The 17975-nt window shown below is 38.1% G+C and overlaps 1 protein-coding gene across 1 annotated transcript in view; it reads left to right on the forward strand.

Moving 5' to 3' along the window:
- SNX3 (sorting nexin 3) overlaps positions 1-15958 on the forward strand; it is a 40982-nt gene extending 25024 nt beyond the window's left edge. The window contains exons 2-4 of the mRNA XM_026511689.4: positions 7649-7744; positions 13687-13811; positions 15191-15958. Of these exons, the coding sequence (XP_026367474.1) occupies positions 7649-7744; positions 13687-13811; positions 15191-15296 (327 nt within the window). The 3' untranslated portion in view covers positions 15297-15958. The remainder of the gene's footprint in view (positions 1-7648; positions 7745-13686; positions 13812-15190) is intronic.
- The last annotated feature ends 2017 nt before the right edge of the window (positions 15959-17975 follow it).

Here is a 17975-nt window from a genome sequence, read left to right on the forward strand (position 1 = left end):
ACAAAGTGTGTACTTTTATACTGAGTGACTCTGTGAGATTTGATGGTTAGAATGAGAAGGAGTAGGGTTACCGACTTTAATTTTCTTTGACTGAAGAAGGAATAGTGTGACTACTACAAAGTTTTATAAAACAAGATATTAAAATCTTAAATTTGACTAAAATCTCATTTCTTTATTTGAAGCATTGCATGTGTTTTTGTTGTTGTTGTAGTTTTTATTTATTTGAGAGAGAGCACAGGCAGGGCAAGGGGCAGAGGGAGAAGCCAACTCCCCACCAAGCAGGGAGCCTGACTTGGGGCTCCATCCTGGGACTCCGTGTTCATGACGTGAGCCAGAGGCAGACACCCAACCGACTGAGCCACCCAGGCATCCCACAATGAATGCTTTTCATTTGTATTTTCTCTATTTTTCTATTCTCTATTTCATTTCTTTCCACTCTGATCTTTATTATTTCCTTTCTTCTACTTGTTTTGTGTTTAGTTTGTTCTTCTAGTTTCCTAAGGTGGAAGTTTATTCATTTGAGATATTTCATCTTTTTTAAGGCAGACATTTACAGCTATAAATTCCACCTAAGCACTGGTTTAGCTGCTTGTTGGATGATTGTTTGAACCAGTCAGACATGTTATAGTAATAGTTTCTAAACTTGTGTATTAATCATCTGGGGAACTTTCTTAAAAGGCTCATTCCTGGGGCGCCTGGGTAGCTCAGTCAGTTGAGTATTGGACTCTTGATTTCAGCTCAGATCAAGGTCTTGTGGTCATGGATGAGCCCTGCATCCTGCGTCTGCACTGAGTGTGGAGTCTACTTTTTCCCTCTCCCTTTGCCTGCCGCTACCCCTGCTTGTGGTCATGTATGCTCATTCTCTTTCTTGGTCAAATAAATAAACAAAATCTTTAAAAAAAAAGAAGTAAAATCTTTAAAGGGTTCATTCCCCTAGAAACTGATTTAGTTGCTCTGAGGCAGGCATCAAGACTGGTTTTTTTGTTTGTTTGTTTTTAAGGACTACCCAGGTTGCTACCGTCTGAAAACTCAGTGTTATTTGCTTACTTTTCTATACTTATGATCTACTTCCATTTAAGAAATTGTTTCAGGGTACCTAGGTAATTCTGAAGCATAGCTGGATTTAAGAACCAGTGATGTCAGCGCGCCTGGGTGGCTCATTCTGTTAAGCATCTGCCTTCAGCTCAGGTCCTGATCCCAGAGTCCCAGGATTGAGCCCTTCATTGGGCTCCCTGCTCACTGGGGCATCTGCTTCTCCCTTCTCCCACTCCCCTGCTCATGTTCTCTCTCTCAAATAAATAAATAAAATATTAAAAAAAAAAAAAAAGAACGACTGATGTCTTTAATTTAGTAGTAGGGGTCGGATATAGAGATTTTGGTTTGTTTCTTTTTCTCTGACTTTTTAACATTGTGCCACTTATTTATTTGGTTTATTTTATTTATTTATTTTAGAGAGAGAGTGGCGGGGAAGGGCAGAGGGAGAGGGAGAGTTTTAAGAGAACTCTGCACTGAGCACTAAGAAACTCTGCACTGAGCACTGAGCCCCACTAGGGGCTTGAACTCATGACCCTGAGGTCACGATCTGAGTCAAATGCTTAACCGACTGAACCACCCAGGCATCCCCGCTAAAATGTTAATAAGTAGTGGTGACACATTAACTAGTATTTGGGTTGTAATAATTTAAAAGGCATATTTTGGAATGGTGAATAAAATCAGGGTGTTTTTTTTTTTTTAAGATTTTGTTTATTTGAGAGAGAGCACAAACAGGGGCAGAGGGAGAAGGAGAAGCAGACTCCCCGTGGAGCAGGGAGCCTGACTCAGGGCTCAATCCCAGGACCCTGAAATCATGATCTGAGCTGAAGGCAGACGCTTAACTGACTGAGCTACCCAGGTTCCCCAATGGATAAAATCGTTTTTACAAACTTTATGAATTCCTGGCAACCTGCTTAACTTTTTGAGAAGCAGATAATTCTTTGCTTTTTAAATGTTAGTTTGGGCCATAGCCCTAACATAGCTTTAAATTACTGTTAATACTGGGTTTCTTATATAGATCCTGTGAGAATAATTGATGTGTTTGTAGGAGCCTCTGTCTTTGCTTCAGATTTATAATGGAACATAAGTTGTACAACTTTCGCAGTTACATGAATGCAATTGAAAAAACCAAGGTTACTGAAACTCACCTTCAGCATTTGCTAATAATAGGTACCTATACACATAGGTGAAGATTATGGCTTAGCTTATGGTTCTTGCCTGATGATGGACTTTAGTTTTACTTGTCTCTGATCTCGCCTGTCTCTGATCACTGTTCCTACAAATAAAATATTGTTATTTTATACAAATGGCTGAGATTGACACTTTTATCTGTTAGGTAAAATCACAGTAGCTAGGCAGAAAATAGCGGCTTCTAGTTTGTGCTCAGTCTGAGCAATTTAGAACAACTTCTAAAATTAGGGGGAAAATATGAATGTCAGGATGAGAGAATACTAAATGTTGCCTTTTTAAAGTTTCCAAAGTTTAGTCGTCTTAAGTTAACCATATTTTTAGTCTGATTTACATTTAATTTCTGAATTCACCATTTTATTTCTCTCTGGATAGGTCTATAAAGCATTTTAAATGAAATCCAAAGTAAAACCTATAAGGAATCTTTGCTTTAATTTGCCTGAGTAGTCTAGCTTTTGTGTATATTCCTCAAGTTGATAAACTGAAGAAATGGCTAGAACCAACTGTTCTTTTTTTTTTTTTTTAAGATATAATTGACATGGGGCACCTGGCTGGCTCAGTTGGAACAATTAGTGACTTTTGATCTCAGGGTTGTGCATTTGGGCCCCATGTTGGGTGTAGAGCTTACTTAACTAATTAAAACTTAAAAAAAAAAAAAAAAGATGTAATTGACATATTAACATTAGTTTCAGGTGTACAACATAATGATCCCATATTCATATACTTTGTGAAACGATCACAGTAAGTCTAGTTAACATCTCCCACCATACATAGTCACAAAAAAAATTTTGTCTTGCTATGAGAACAGAACCAACTGTCCTTAGTGCGCCTCGTGCACAGACATGTAGCTAATCTGTCCAGTTCTGTGGCTTCAGCTTTTGTGGTAACTGTTCTGTTTTTCTGTTTCAAAGTTATTTTCCTGTTCAGAGATGTTTATTAACTCATGGTGCTCACAGATACATACCTTAGCCAGGTACTCAGGGCACCGTTTCACCTTCTCAGTTTTCCGTGATCTGTGCTTTAGAATACTCAGCATGCAGTTCACACGATTTAACCATTCTCAACTGTCTTGTACAGTATGGCTTACTCCACGTGTTAAAAGAATACTGGCCAAATCCAGTATCAGTTCCTTTATGCTTTTATTATGCAAATGGTATCATACTGTATATACTGTTCTGAAACTTTTTTTTTAAGATTTTATTTTTTATGCAGTCTCTACCCCCAACATGGGACTCAAATTCATTACCCTGAGATCAAGAGTCACATACTCAAAAAAAAAAAAAAAAAAAAAAAAGTCACATGCTCTGAAACTTCTATTTAACATATCTCAGGCAGGCTTTCTGATCAGCCTGTGGCTGAATTTTAGTTTGTAAAAGCTGTATAATATTTCATTTTATGTTTGTAACAGTTTTATTTAGATTTTGTTTTATTATTACATGAACAATGCTTAAGTATTAACTACTACATACCCTTATCTCTTTGTATATGTGGAAATATTTGTAGGATTAATTCCTAGTGGAATTGTTGGCTTAAAAGATATATGCTTTTACCAGGGATGTACTGTATGGTGACTAACATAGTATAATAAAAAAAATTTTTTTTAAAGATACATGCTTTTATTTTTTTATTATTGTTATTTTTAGTTTCAGGGGTAGAATTTAATGATTCATCAGTTGCATATAACCCCCCAGTGCTCATTCCATCAAGGGCCATTCTTAATGCCCATCACCCAGTTACCCCATCACCCACCTCACACTCCTCCAGGAACCCTTAGTTTATTTCCTACGGTTAAGAGTCTCTTATGGTGGGGCGCCTGGGTAGCGCAGTCGTTAAGCATCTGCCTTCGGCTCAGGGCGTGATCCCGGCGTTCTGGGATCGAGCCCCACATCAGGCTTCTCCCCTGGGAGCCTGCTTCTTCCTCTCCCACTCCCCCTGCTTGTGTTCCTTCTCTCACTGGCTGTCTCTCTGTCAAATAAATAAATAAATCTTAAAAAAAAAAAAAAAAAAAAGAGTCTTTTATGGTTTGCCTCTCTGTTTTCATCTTATTTTTAAGATATATGCATTTAAAAGAGTGATAGATGTCACCAAAATGCCCTCCTTACAGGTTGTACCAGTTTTTACTACTCTCAGCAGATTTTTCAAGTGTGTGTCTGTCTCTCTCTCTCCTCACCATCACTAGGTATTAAAATGAAATACCTGGGGGCGCCTGGGTGGCTCAGTCGTTGGGCGTCTGCCTTCGGCTCAGGGCGTAATCCTGGCCTTCTGGGATCGAGCCCCACATCAGGCTCCTCCACTATGAGCCTGCTTCTTCCTCTCCCACTCCCCCTGCTTGTGTTCCCTCTCTCGCTGGCTGGCTATCTCTGTCAAATAAATAAATAAATAAAATATTTAAAAAAAAAAAATGAAATACCTGCCTGTCTGAGTGAAAAATGGGATCTTACTGTTTTAACTAGCATTTCTTGTGTGAGTGAAGTTGAACATTATTGGCCATTAATCTTTCTGTGTTCTGCCTGTTTTATTTGTCAGGTTATTCATCTTTATCCTTAATTGGTCTCTAAGTTCTTTACATTTTAATAAAATTATCCCTTTGTTTTATATTGCAAATATTTGTCTACAATTTGTTCTTGGTGTTTCAACTTTGTTTTTGTTTATGGTGTATGGTATTTTTAACCACGGAAATTTAAATTTTTTGTATACCTATCCTTTAACTTCCCTAATATATTATAAGCTTCAAAAGGGTTAGGGCTCCATCTCAGTCATTATATTCCCCAACTTACCGAGCACTAGCCCTTTTATAAATGTTCCCAAATTGTAAAAATAGTTGAGTCCTCCTTAAAAAAAGTGATCATCCTTACTCTTCTCTATTTGGAAAACCAAAATGGAACATTTTATGAGGGTTAAATAAGTTGAAAGTGACTGATCAAGAGTTTATAATCAATAATGGCTTAAAGAAAACACCTCCACATTTTTTCGTTTTTATTTTGATCAAGTTGAGTTGAAAGACGTTCGTGTTGATGAGAAGGAAGTTAACCGGCAAACTCCCCACTCCAGGTGTAATGGGCAAATAGTAAGCGTTAGATGATGTGACTTTATCAAAATAAAGCAGTCCTCATGTAAAGAGAAATCATAGCCAGCTGAGCAGAATTGTCTTTAACTGTGACCCTTTTTTATCTATCAAATTATTAGCTAATCATAGAAAGGAATGGACTTTTTCTCCTTCCCATTCCCCTTCTATTAAAGTGAATCAGATATAACCATGATTGTGTCAAAAGTTCAAAAGGGAAAATGGAAAGGTAAAACGAGCTGAATTGGCACTCTTCCCTCAACATTGTACCTGTAAGCTTGATATGTTGTTTCAGAGATTAACTTTATGGACTTCCGTACCCAGAAGTATGAAAATTCTTAGGGAACTCTTTTCACAAGCTTGATCTTAACATATTGAATAAAGAGAGCAGCTAATCCTTTTTGTAAAGTAATTTGAGAGGAGGGAATTCAAAATGTAAAATCTCACCTGCAGAAAACAGTCAATTCTATAAAAGCCTTTCTATCTTTAGACACTTACAAAGACTTAATATTTTAATGCGGAAGGGTGAACTTGGTTAAAAAGCCAATGGGTGAAATTAGAGAGAAATAATCCAGTGCTTTCTTTCTGGGAATTATCATCCTGCTCCCCAGGGGACCTAATTTTATTCCCTGTGGGGAATGAGAATACCCTGCTGTACAGCAAGCCAGCATCTCTAAATATAAGCTTGACTTTTAGTATAATAAGAGTCTTGTTAGGTGCAATTTTGCTCTTAGTCATTAATACAATGAACAAATGTTGTGGTTACCTGGGAAAGAAAATTCAAGTGCTTTTAAACCTCTTGTGAGATTTGGTTTCGTGCTTGAAACCTATCCAGTGTTATGCCCAATAGCATCTGTAGAAGATTCCAAGCTATAAGGTATACAACATGGAGAAGTTAATACACTTTGGAAAAAATTGAGACCTACTACAAAATGGGTTTTAGGCTCTGAATAAAAAGCTTTTATTTTGCTGAATGACAATTATCAGTGGCATTAAGTTTAACAAATGATTGACATTTTCTTAAGAGTGAGGTTTACATGATGGATGATGTCCCTTCTGGTGACACTTAACTTTTTTCTTTTCAGCTGTAAAACAGTTTGCTGTTCTACACATGCAAAGACCAAATTAAAGACAAAATATAATCTAAGAGGGGCACCTGGGTGGCTCAGTCGTTAAGCGTCTGCCTTCGGCCCAGGTCATGATCCCGGCTTTCTGGGATCAAGTCCCGCATCTGGCTACTGCTTGGTGGGAAGCCTGCTTCTCCCTCTCACAATCCCCTTGCTTGTGTTCCCTCTTTCACTGTCTCTCTCTGTCAAATAAATAAACAAAATCTTTAAAAAAAAATATTTAAAAAAATACATATATACAATCTTAAGACCATATAGTATTAAATAGCATTTTCAGTATGGTATGGCATTAATTGTGTTAGATCATTTCTGTCCCATGTAAACTTTGTGATACTATGTGCACTTTAAATTCTATTCTTGATAATAAAATCATGGTGGTATACTGCTCCTGCTAATAGTCCTTAATCATAAACCATTTTAAAGTGGGTTTGGGTGGTATATTTTTTCTTTTTATAGGGATCAGTAAAAGATAATAGAAATCTTTCTTGTTACTTTTAGAAGTTGCCATAAGTGGTCCTTGCAGTCTTGTAAAGAACAGTTTCCATTCCAATGTAACCTCAGGCACTGGGCATTATGTTTTCAATTCTTAAACTTGGCCTCAGCCTGTAAAGCTGTGGATCTGTGAACCTGATCTATTGTGTATGACTCCTGATTTCCTACTAGTAGTAACAGTGCCGATATTGCCCTCTATCCCTGCTAATTTCTGGCATTTTTTTTAGAAGACCATTAAGCATAGTCTTTTATTCATTTCTTTCATTGTGAAACATCTAATCTAGTCATCATAATAAAATATTTTGTATATCATGTCAAAGCAGTTCAGGTCTCTTTCCCCCATGAGCATTGTATGGTGTAAGGTACTAATCTAAACTGGATAGCAATCAGAGCTAGCTTTATCTCACCCCTGTTCAGTTGACATTTCTACAGCTCACTGAAATAGAAAAAATGGCCTATATTTATGTAACTGACCTCAGGCAGAATGACCTCCTGAAGCCGATGTGCAGACATGCATTTTAGAAGTTGTGCTCCAGCGTAAATAATAGACTAGTTTAACGTTTAGCCAAGTTTTATTTTGTTAGAGGTAAAATGTCATCGTAATAACTTTATGATTTTCTTATCTTAAGGTAACCAGGCTTGCCATATTATCAGTTTGACACACAGATTCCCCACCCCAGCCCTGTTTTTGAAGTCCCTGTCCCATGCTTCAACTTAGGAGTGATTTTTTTTTTTTTAATTTCAGACAAATCTGCCTATTTTCAAGCTGAAGGAATCTACTGTTAGAAGAAGATACAGTGACTTTGAATGGCTGCGAAGTGAATTAGAAAGAGAGAGCAAGGTAAGAATTATTTGTAATGGGATTTTATTTTTTTTTTTTTTTTTTTTTTTTTTTTTTTAAGATTTTATTTATTTATTTGACAGACAGAGACAGCCAGCGAGAGAGGGAACACAAGCAGGGGAGTGTGAGAGGAAGAAGCAGGCTCATAGCAGAAGAGCCCGATGTGGGGCTCGATCTCATAACGCCGGGATCACGCCCTGAGCCGAAGGCAGACGCTTAACCGCTGTGCCACCCAGGCGCCCCTGTAATGGGATTTTAAAGCCAAACACTCTGAATTTTAATGTTATAAGGAGCTTTCAGAAAACTTACCTTGAATGAAGGGGGTAAAAGCAAGTATAATTTCTTTTTTTCCTACTAGCTCAATTTTCTCTTATTTTATGGGAGATGGTTGAAGTCTGTAATTTTTCCTTAGAACTCATTCTTCTCTTGTCTTCTTTAATGGCCCAGTTGAGGTCTTTGCTGACTCACACTTGGATAATGCTTACTTCTGAGAACTCTTTTGCTATTACTTCCTTCCTTTCTCTCATCTTCCCCTTCAGTCTTGTCCCCCCACCCCACACCTTGCCAAGTTTCTCTTCCTCAGTACATTTCATATATCATTGTATTTGCAGTTTTTTTCTTTTACTGACTCGATACATTTTTTCATCATCACACATGTACGTATAGCAAAAGTTTCATAAACCAGTACTTACCTTACTCTGCAATACGTGCTGATATTCTTCAGCTTAGCTTTTTAAATGATGGCCCCGGTCTAATAGGTTGCGACATGCAATTTAAAAACATTGTATACCTTGGTAAGAGTCGTCTTCTCTTAAAATTTAATGGCTTTGGCTGCAAAAAAAAAAAAAAAATCAAGGCAGGGCAAGGTCTCATTCTAATGTCCGTAATTTTAGCCCTGTGTCAGAAGGAGATCAGAAGTTGATACGTAGGAGCCCTGAAGTAGGTTAAGGCTAGCTTGCGCTCATTTCTAAAGTGTAATAAGTTGAAATGGAAGGAAAACTTCTGAACCAGATACCTGTGGCTGGATACAAGAGCAATATAGTATATAAATCATAGCATTCCATCGAAATGTAAAGCAGAAACAGTTTTGCTCAAAAGAATATCAAAGTATAAAATATCTGTGAATAAAACTGGAAATACAAGACCCATGTGAAGAAAACTTTAAAACTTCACTGAAAGACAAAAGCAGAACTTTAAATAAATAGAAATAACTACATTCTTGGTTTGGAATATTCACTTTTGAAGATTCATTTACTCTATAAACATTTGAGAGCTATTCTGTATGTTCTTTGAGTTACAGATAGAGCTGTGAACACATTAAGTGCCCACTTTCGTGGTCCCCACATTCAGTTAGGAAAGTCAGGTGATGGTGAAGGGAAAGCAGAAAAAATAATAAGATATATAGTATGTCAGATGGTGATATGCTCTAAAGAAAACAAAAACCAAGGGAAGGTAGGGAGTGCCAGGAGAGTAAAAAAGAGTTGTCAAAGGAAGGGCTCACGTAGAGGTGACATTTTAACAGTAGACCTGATCAAAGTAAAGCATTATCTCCTAATTCGGATAGAAATCTTAGTGGGGTTTTTTATAAACTTGCAGATTTATATATGTGAACTTTATAATCAAAGAGAACACCAGGGAGAGTCAGAAATCATTTTCAGCAGGTACTGAGCACATGCAGACATCAGAGTTCCTCTTAAGGCTATAGTAATTAAAACAGTTTGGTATTGCTTTAGGGATAAGCAGATAGATTAGCAGAATGTAATAGAACTTAGAAGCTGACTTGCATGCTTATTTAGTTTGTAACAAAAATAACATTGTCCATCAGTAGGGAAAATAATTTATATTCACTAAATGGGGTTGAAACATTTCACTATCTGTTCAGGAATAAAAATCTATAACTCACGTATATAAATTATAGATGGTTTGAAGATCTAAATGTACAAAACAAGTTAGGAAAGTTTTGGGTAACAAAGAAGAAATTATTTATGACCACAGGGAAGAAGTTCCAGCTTTATTGAGATATAATTGACAAATAACACTTTGTAAGTTTAAGGCATGCAGCAGAGTGATTTGTTACAGGTATATATTGTGAAATGATGACCATAATAAGCTTAGTTAATATATCCATCACCTCACATAGTTTTTGGTTTTTGGGTTTTTTTGGTGGTGGTGGTGAGAACATTTAAGATGTGCTGTCTTAGCAACTCTGAAGTCTACAATACAGTATCGTTAACTGTAGTCACCATACTCTACATTAGATCCCCAGAACATTTTATAACGAGCAGTTTGTAGCCTTTGACCAGTGTCCTCCATTTCCCCCATCCCCCAACCCTTGGCAGCCACTAATCTGCTACTCTCTGTTGCTAGGAGTTAGATTTTTTTAGATTACACACATAAGTGAGATCATACAGTGTTTGTCTTTCTCTGTTTGATTTATGGGAAGAAGTGTCTTGACAGGTTTTGGGCTTTGCTTAACATAGCATGTGGCGCACTGGAGTGTTTAATAAACATTTGGAGCACGTAGCCATCACTTTCAGAAAAAATAATGGCTTCATTGACATATAATTCACATGCCATACAGTTCACCCATTTAAAGTAAAATCCATTGGTTCTCAGTATATTCACAAAGTTGTACAACAGTCTTTACAGTCACTTTTGGAACATCTTAATCATTCCATGAAAGAAATCCCATACCCATTAGTAGTCACTACCAGTTTCTCCCTCAACCTGTCCTCCCTCAGCCCTCTCCAACCACTAATTGACTTTCTCAATGGATTTGCCTATTGTGGACATTCCACAGAAATAGCAGAGAATATGTAGTCTCCTGTGGCTGGCTTCTTTCACTGAGGGTGTTTTTAACATTACTCACTGATTGGTTTCTCTTTTTTTCCCCGTAATTCATTTCTTTTTGTTGCCAAATAATATTCTGTCATGGATATACATTTTATTTTATTTTATTTATCCATTCATCAGTCGGTAGACATTTCGGTTGTTTCTACTTTTTGACTATTGCAAATAATACTTCTGTGAACATTTGTGTACAGGCTCTTTTTTGGACATACGTTTTATTTCTCTTGAGTATGTACGTAGGAGTGGATTTACTGGGTTCTATGGTAACTGTTGAACTTTGAGGAACTCCCAGACTGTTTTCTAAAGCAGCTGTACCATTTTTACAGTCCCACCAATGTCTGAGGGTTCCACTTTTCTCTCTATCTTCACCAACACTATTACCTGTCTTTTTTTTTCCTTTTAAGATTTATTTATTTATTTGAGAGAGAGCGAGTGTGCGCGTACCGGGGTGGGGGCGGGGAGGGTTAGGGAGAAAGAATCTCAAGCAGAGTCCCTGCTGAGTGCAGAGCCCCATGCGGGGCTCAATCCCACAGCCCTAAGATCAAGACCTGAGCTGACTGAGCTACCCTGGTGTCCCTACAATTTTCTGTCTTTATTATAGCTGTCCTAGTATGTGTGAAGTACAGTGTCATTTTGGTTTTGATTTTCACGTCCCTTTGGGCTGGTGATATTAGTCATCTTTCCAGGTACTTAACGGTCGTTTATAAATCTTCTGTGGAGAAATACTTTTTTTCGGATCCTTTGCCTATTTGATAGAGTGTTTGTCTTTTTATTATTGAGTTGTATCTAGAATATATAAAAAACTCCTACAATTCCCTTATGAGATATGTGATTTGCAGAAATCTCCCATTTTATGGATTATTTTCACATAATTGCTGTCCTTTGAAGCACAGTACTTAACGTTTAATAAGAGACCAGTTAAATATCTGAAGGGTTTAACCTATATGAACTTTTATTACAGTATTGCTAAGAACAATTAAGTTATTTTTGTTTATATATTTGTACTTTTAACCAAAATCTGTTATATGAGGCTAGAAAGTAGGTAGGTAATATTTATTGTGTTTACTGGTCATTATGGTGAAATCTTCTAGCTTTTAGTTTAGCATGCTTTTCTTTATTATTCTGGCCCAAGTATCTTCCTGTCTTCTTCTCACCCCACATGTACACAAATATCTTTGGATTAATGACTCTTAGTAAGAAGAACTCTAACTAGATCTTAAGCAAAAATAATTTGATGTTGAAGAGGATCTTTGGAATCTTAGCTGAACAAGCCACTCATGATTTTTGTAGATTATTAATCCTGTTACCTACAACCTCACCATCCGTTTCAGTGACTGTTTTGAATATTAGTTAGGAAGAATATATCTCTGCAGATAATACATAGTAGTCTTAAGTTTCATGCTAAATTATGCTCTGAATTGGTGGTAGTTCTTTGTTTAGTACATTGGTTCTAGCTTCTTTTTTTAATAATAGCTTTATACATACAGATGTTTTCCGTGCCCGTCAGATGGCCATTCTCCTGAAGCTCAGTTAGTGGTCATGATCTCCGCTTCTCAGTTGTAAGGTCCCTGCAGGTTTTAACACTCAACTTCACAAATGCTAATATAGGGAGAGAGATTCGAGAACGCTATGGCAGAGGTACCGAGACAAATCTTCAGATGTCTTCGTCATTGGTCACCTGGGAGAAGAGTAGATCTGTGAGGGAATTAGGAAATCCGTGTTGGGCATTTGGTTTTGTGTTTCTTTTTTGCTCTTATTTTGTTCTTTGCTATTCGGTATGAAGTTGTGTTGATCTTTCCTTTTTTTACCCTGCTAGATTATTGTTTTAGGATAGAAACTGTATCAAGGGTTTTAAATTTTTAGAATGCATGTAATTTTATTACTGGTGTTTACTATTTATATTTCTTCTTGTCTGAATTGTTTGCTTACTCCTTTTCTCTGTTTTGTGTAAGAGATGGATCCAGCTAAGTGGTTAGTCATTGAACAGATACTTGAGCTTCTGTTGTGTGCCCAGCCTTTCTTAAAATAACCGTAGGAAGCCTGAGACAGGATCCTTATTTGAAGGGAGTATTGGTGGCTTTCCACCAGGGGCAGTTTTGTCCCCCAGGAGCCCTGTGACAGTGTCTTGAGACCGTTTTTATTGTCACAACAAGGGAGTGCTCCGGGGTGCTCCCCAGTCTGGTTGGTAGAGGCCCAGGATGCTGTTAACCATTCTACACTGCACAAGAAAGTCCTGCCTACCCCACCCCACCCCCAAAGAATTATCTGGTTCAAAATGTTAGTAGTGCCGTGGCTGAGAAACCAAACTAACCTGTGAAATAAATACCTATGTGCTATTTAACTCAAACAAATATTTGAGCTCCAGGTAATTCCTAGAAGAGAGAGGTCAGTATAAGTTGGCCCTAGAGGACAGTTAGGCTTTGAAGGGGAAAATTAGGATATTCCGATGTGTAGGAAGAAAGAAATGACCGGTCCCGGGGGAGGGCAGGCAGTGGATGTGGGAGAAAGCTGGCATGTTTCTTAGCCTTAGAAAATGGAAGAGCGCTGACAGAATTGTTGGTTATTTTATTTCATAAATGCTGCTCAGACACAAGTTGGAAAGAGTATGTGCAGATGTTATGGGGTGGAGGAAGTGGACCACACACATGCTGGAGAGAATTTGTTATAATACTTCGTTTCTTCGTGTAACTGAAAGTTGGTTTTGATCCCTGCGGTTTCCCCTGTAAGACAGCATTGTCTCCCCGAAGTGGCATCTGGACTGTCTGGAGCGTCGCAGCCTTTATTGCAGCATTGCTCGAACGTTCTCTCTGTATACTTGTGCCTCGACAAGTTCAGGAAAAACGATAACTAAGCTATGGGCCATGCCACTGAGGAGCCTTAGTCTGATGGGCTAGTCTCCATTTTGGTTATCTTGCCTCCAAACAGTGAATCTTTTTTCAGTGTGTTTTTTAATGATTTTCATTTATATTTAAACTGGTTTAACAGTGGGGTGGCTGTCCTAGTGAACATATACTTTGTCTTCCTGTTGTGCTCTATAAATTTTTACAACCCAGTCAGCATCTTCAAGAACTTTCTTTGCTGTGTTTTTTCAGGTTGTAGTTCCCCCGCTCCCTGGAAAAGCATTTTTGCGTCAGCTTCCTTTTAGAGGAGATGATGGAATATTTGATGACAATTTTATTGAAGAAAGGAAGCAAGGGCTGGAGCAGTTTATAAACAAGTAAGTACTTTCCGTACCTTGAGGAGTAAGAGGGAATAGTGTTCCAAGACGACTTCGGGTAAATACTAGTAATTTAGGTATTAAGCTAAACAGTAACACTGCTTTTCTTTTTTGGCCATTTCCTAACTAACTTTTTGTACCATTTAAATAAAGTAGAAGTACATAACAAGTTGAAGATCATGTGATAAATATTAACACACTTGAGTGATTAAAATGAGTATCTTTGTGTTGACCTAAGTTTTGTATTTGCTTTTCATGGTTAATTTATGCAAATTACATTTAAAATTGCAGCATTTAAAAAATACAGTTTTACTTATGATTCTTTCTTATTGAAGGTATGTTCTAGCATGAACAATAAAACTTACAGTACACTCGCAATCATTTTGTTTGATTGCAGATGGAGGTATTATCAGCATGTCTTGTGTAAAGTACACATTTAAAATTTCCATGGCAAAATGTATTTTTTTCAAAATCTAAGAAGACCTGAGATTGTTTATTTTTTACTTTAGAAACTCTTAAACCAAAATTTCTAGCTTTTAATTTTACTCCTTTTGAAGTATAGCCATTTTAAAAAGCCAGAGTAATAGAATTATGCCAGGAAAGGGGTCGCTATCATTGTGCATTGGCCTTAAATTTGACCAAATAAGGTCAAATGCTGGAGAATATGGTTGTGTGAATTTACGTACTAATCAACACTTCAGTTTTTATCTAGTAATAAAGATTGAAGATCTGTGAGTGGTTACACAGGAGGGAAAGTTGTACAAAGCCTTTAACTTTTAGTTATCTATTGTAGCCCGTAACCTTCACTCTCTTTCCTTTTGGGGAAGGCAGTGCTAGCTGAGGTGTTTTTTTTAATTCAGAAATAGAAGTCTGGTTACCCATTTTCATCTTATGTTTAGTCTGCAATGGAAACCTTTAAAGCAAGCCAAAAAAAAAAAAAGAAGAAGAAAAAAATTGGACACTTATGCCTCTTTCTATTTTGAGCTTTTATTGAACTTCAGAATATTTCTAATTCTGATCCTATATCTTTTCCTTCTTTAAAATGGGTTCTTAGAATTAATGACATGTTTCACTTTTAACATTAAAATTCATTTGGGTTTCTTGTGAGTGAATATACCAGTTAACATATGAAGCAGTTAATTGGGTACGTGTCCCAGAAGCAGTGCAAAGCTAGTGATTAAATGTTGTCTAAATGACCCTAGTGAGCCAAGGGAAAGGAGCTGTCTCCCATTCGTTGATAGAGCGTAGCCTTGTGAGCAGTCCAGAGTAACACTATTGCTAAATCGTACATGCTTTTTAACCTTAGAATATGTGTGTTTGACCCCCCCAGCCCCACTTCTGAAAAATATTGGACTAAGTTTGTATTTTTTAATTCCTAGGGTCGCTGGTCATCCTCTGGCACAGAATGAACGTTGTCTTCACATGTTTTTACAGGATGAAATTATAGATAAAAGCTATACTCCATCTAAAATAAGACATGCCTGAAATTTGGTGAGAAGGGGCAAAAAAAACCACAAAAACTTTCCGTGACTATTAATGATTCATACGCACCAGTGAAGAAGTTCGAACTAACTTTTCGCATGCCGCACAGAAACTGGTATAACACGCCTTCAGTATACTAACATTCAGATGCTCGGTTTTGTTTTGTTTTGTTTTGGCAGTTGACAAGGAGTTAATTTGCTTCAGTGAGAATCCCTCATTCCAGCCTTTCTATATAAATAGCTCTTCCTTGTTGTTTTAATGTGGTCCACACTGTCGCCGCGCAGACCTGTTACTCCAGTAGAACCCGCAGTGCCCTAACTAAAGTTACTGACTCGGTCTTTCCTGCACAGTTTTTGTGTCCTGTTTGCTTCTTGAATCTGATTAACTAGAATATTTCTCTTCCCCCTTTTTAATATGTGATGTCCCTTGACCTAATTTATGTATAGAAGCACTACGCCATTGGTTTCCAGTCCCCCGTGCGTAAGACACACACCTGTGTGCAGAAGGTCTCTCCCTTCAGGCTTGTAATACCCTTCACATGGAAGATCAATGAGGGAAATCTTTATATTCTGTATAAAAACAAAATCAAATTTATATACTAAAATCATTTGTCTAAAAATTTAAGTTGTTTTCAAATAAAAATAAAAAAGCATTTCTGATATGCACTGATGGTGTTGCCTCCGGCTGCTTTTTCCCCCTTTATGGCTGTCCTGCTTAACTCACTGTGGAGAGGGATTATTTACTAATTATACACTTCTCATTCCTGTAACTCCATTCCTCTTAAACAGTGGTGATATCAAATATGCTACACCCTTTGAATTGGGGTATTTTCTTTTATACAACAAAAAAAAGTGATGTACTAAAGAAGGCATTCCCTAAAGCTTACTGAGTTGTTATGAAGCACTTTGTGTATTTGAAAAATGCTTTATAATCTCAAGTCATTCTTCTTAAAAGGCCTTTTGAGATAAGTCAATACCGTGCCTCCTGTTTTTCAGAGGAATTTTTTTCCTAGTTCGTCTGAGCAACTTGTTTAAACACACTTAGCAAGGGTGTAGTAACCCTTTTCTAGGTCAGCAGACTCATGCTTTCTCTTTGGTTTGGGATCGTGGCACACTTTATCCTCTTTGACCAAGGGAGAAGGGCACAGTGTTCTAGCCTGACTTGTGTTAAGTGATAAGTGATAAGAAACCAGAAAATGCATGACTCCTTGCTGCCTAACTTGTGTTGTAGCCAGACCTTTGCAGCCAGAATGTGGTCTCTAATTTGAATCTGTACAACATCTGGTGGTTTGGGGGGACCTGTTGTGACCCCGAGTTAAACCCCAAGGTAAGGAAAGTTTGTCCTCCCACTCCAGAGGTGTCTCCTCTGGGCGCAGTCCAGTCCATTTGAGAGGAAGCCAGCTTTGGTCTGGGCCAAACTAGGATGTCCACCAAGCAGATTGGAAGCCCTAGGAATCAGAACTGCCCTCTAAGGCCTTTTGTCGCTTAAATAATATTTCACAATTCCATAAACTGGACATTTCAATTACTATAAATTCAGAAGGTACGCAGCTAAACAACAGGTGAACTGTGTTTCAGTGAGCTAGAGAAGTAACCTCAAAGGCTGTCGGTTTCTGGTACGCAGAACGGAGTAATAATGGTAGGTCTGAATTATTTCCTCTCAAGCAGTGGTTTTCAAGCAGGGTTGGTTTTGCCCCCAAGGCACATGTAGCAATAGCCCAAGACGTTTTTGGTTGTCGCAGCTAAGGAGTGCTACTGAATCCAGTGGACGGAAGCTGGAGAGGCCGTGGGCCTCCGACAGCGCCGGGCGGCCACGTGCAGGCTCAGCAACGCCAGGAGTGCGGAGGCTTCCACTTCCTGGAATTCTTCTGATTTTCATCATTTATAGGCAAGCGAATAATGTGGCTTCAGAGGGGTCGTACTGGCCTGCTTACTTTTAACCTCTATAATTGCCTAAGGGCAGGTATGCTCTTAGAAAGTTGAAGGTTTCAAGTTAGGTGAAAAGTTGCTTATTTCAGGTGATACGTTTTTTGCCTGATTTGGGAAAGTACTTCTCAGTGTTGTCTCTTAGAGAATTGAAACCGTGGTCCATATTAAAATGACACCTTTGAGGTGCCTGGGTGGCTCAGTTAAGTGTCCCACTCTTGATTTTGGCTCAGGTCATGATCTCAGAGTCCTGGGATCGAGCCCCCAATCAAGTCAAGTTGGGCTCCACGCTCAGCGGGGAGTCTGCTAATCCGTCTCCCTCTGCCCCCCCCTTACACTGAGCACACACACTCTCTCAAATCTTTAAAAAAATAAAAATGAAATGACACCTTTAACCCTATGAAGTGAAAATACAGGTGCTATTAATTCTAACCAAATAGCACGAGGTTCTAGAAGCCCTTAAGGGTCTTACCAGAAGCAGAAGTTAATTTGGCCGTGAGTTGTGCTGCAAGACTCAGGCTCGGTGTCCTCTCAGTGAGTAATTGCCTTGTCTCAGCTGTTAGTTGTGAAGGGTCAGCAGCAGTGATAAAACCTTCGGTAACTTATAGTTGTGGGGAACTGAATGTAAAATCCTTAGAACAGCAGTGTCTGGGACACGTAAAGACTTAATAATAGTTACGTGATGGCGGTGGTAGTCCTTGATACGGCAGTAGCAGCAGAGGGTACCATTAAACCCACGGCAGTTCCTAGATAGGTT

This window comes from Ursus arctos, unplaced genomic scaffold (genome assembly GCF_023065955.2).
Source record: "Ursus arctos isolate Adak ecotype North America unplaced genomic scaffold, UrsArc2.0 scaffold_13, whole genome shotgun sequence".
NCBI lineage: Eukaryota > Metazoa > Chordata > Mammalia > Carnivora > Ursidae > Ursus > Ursus arctos.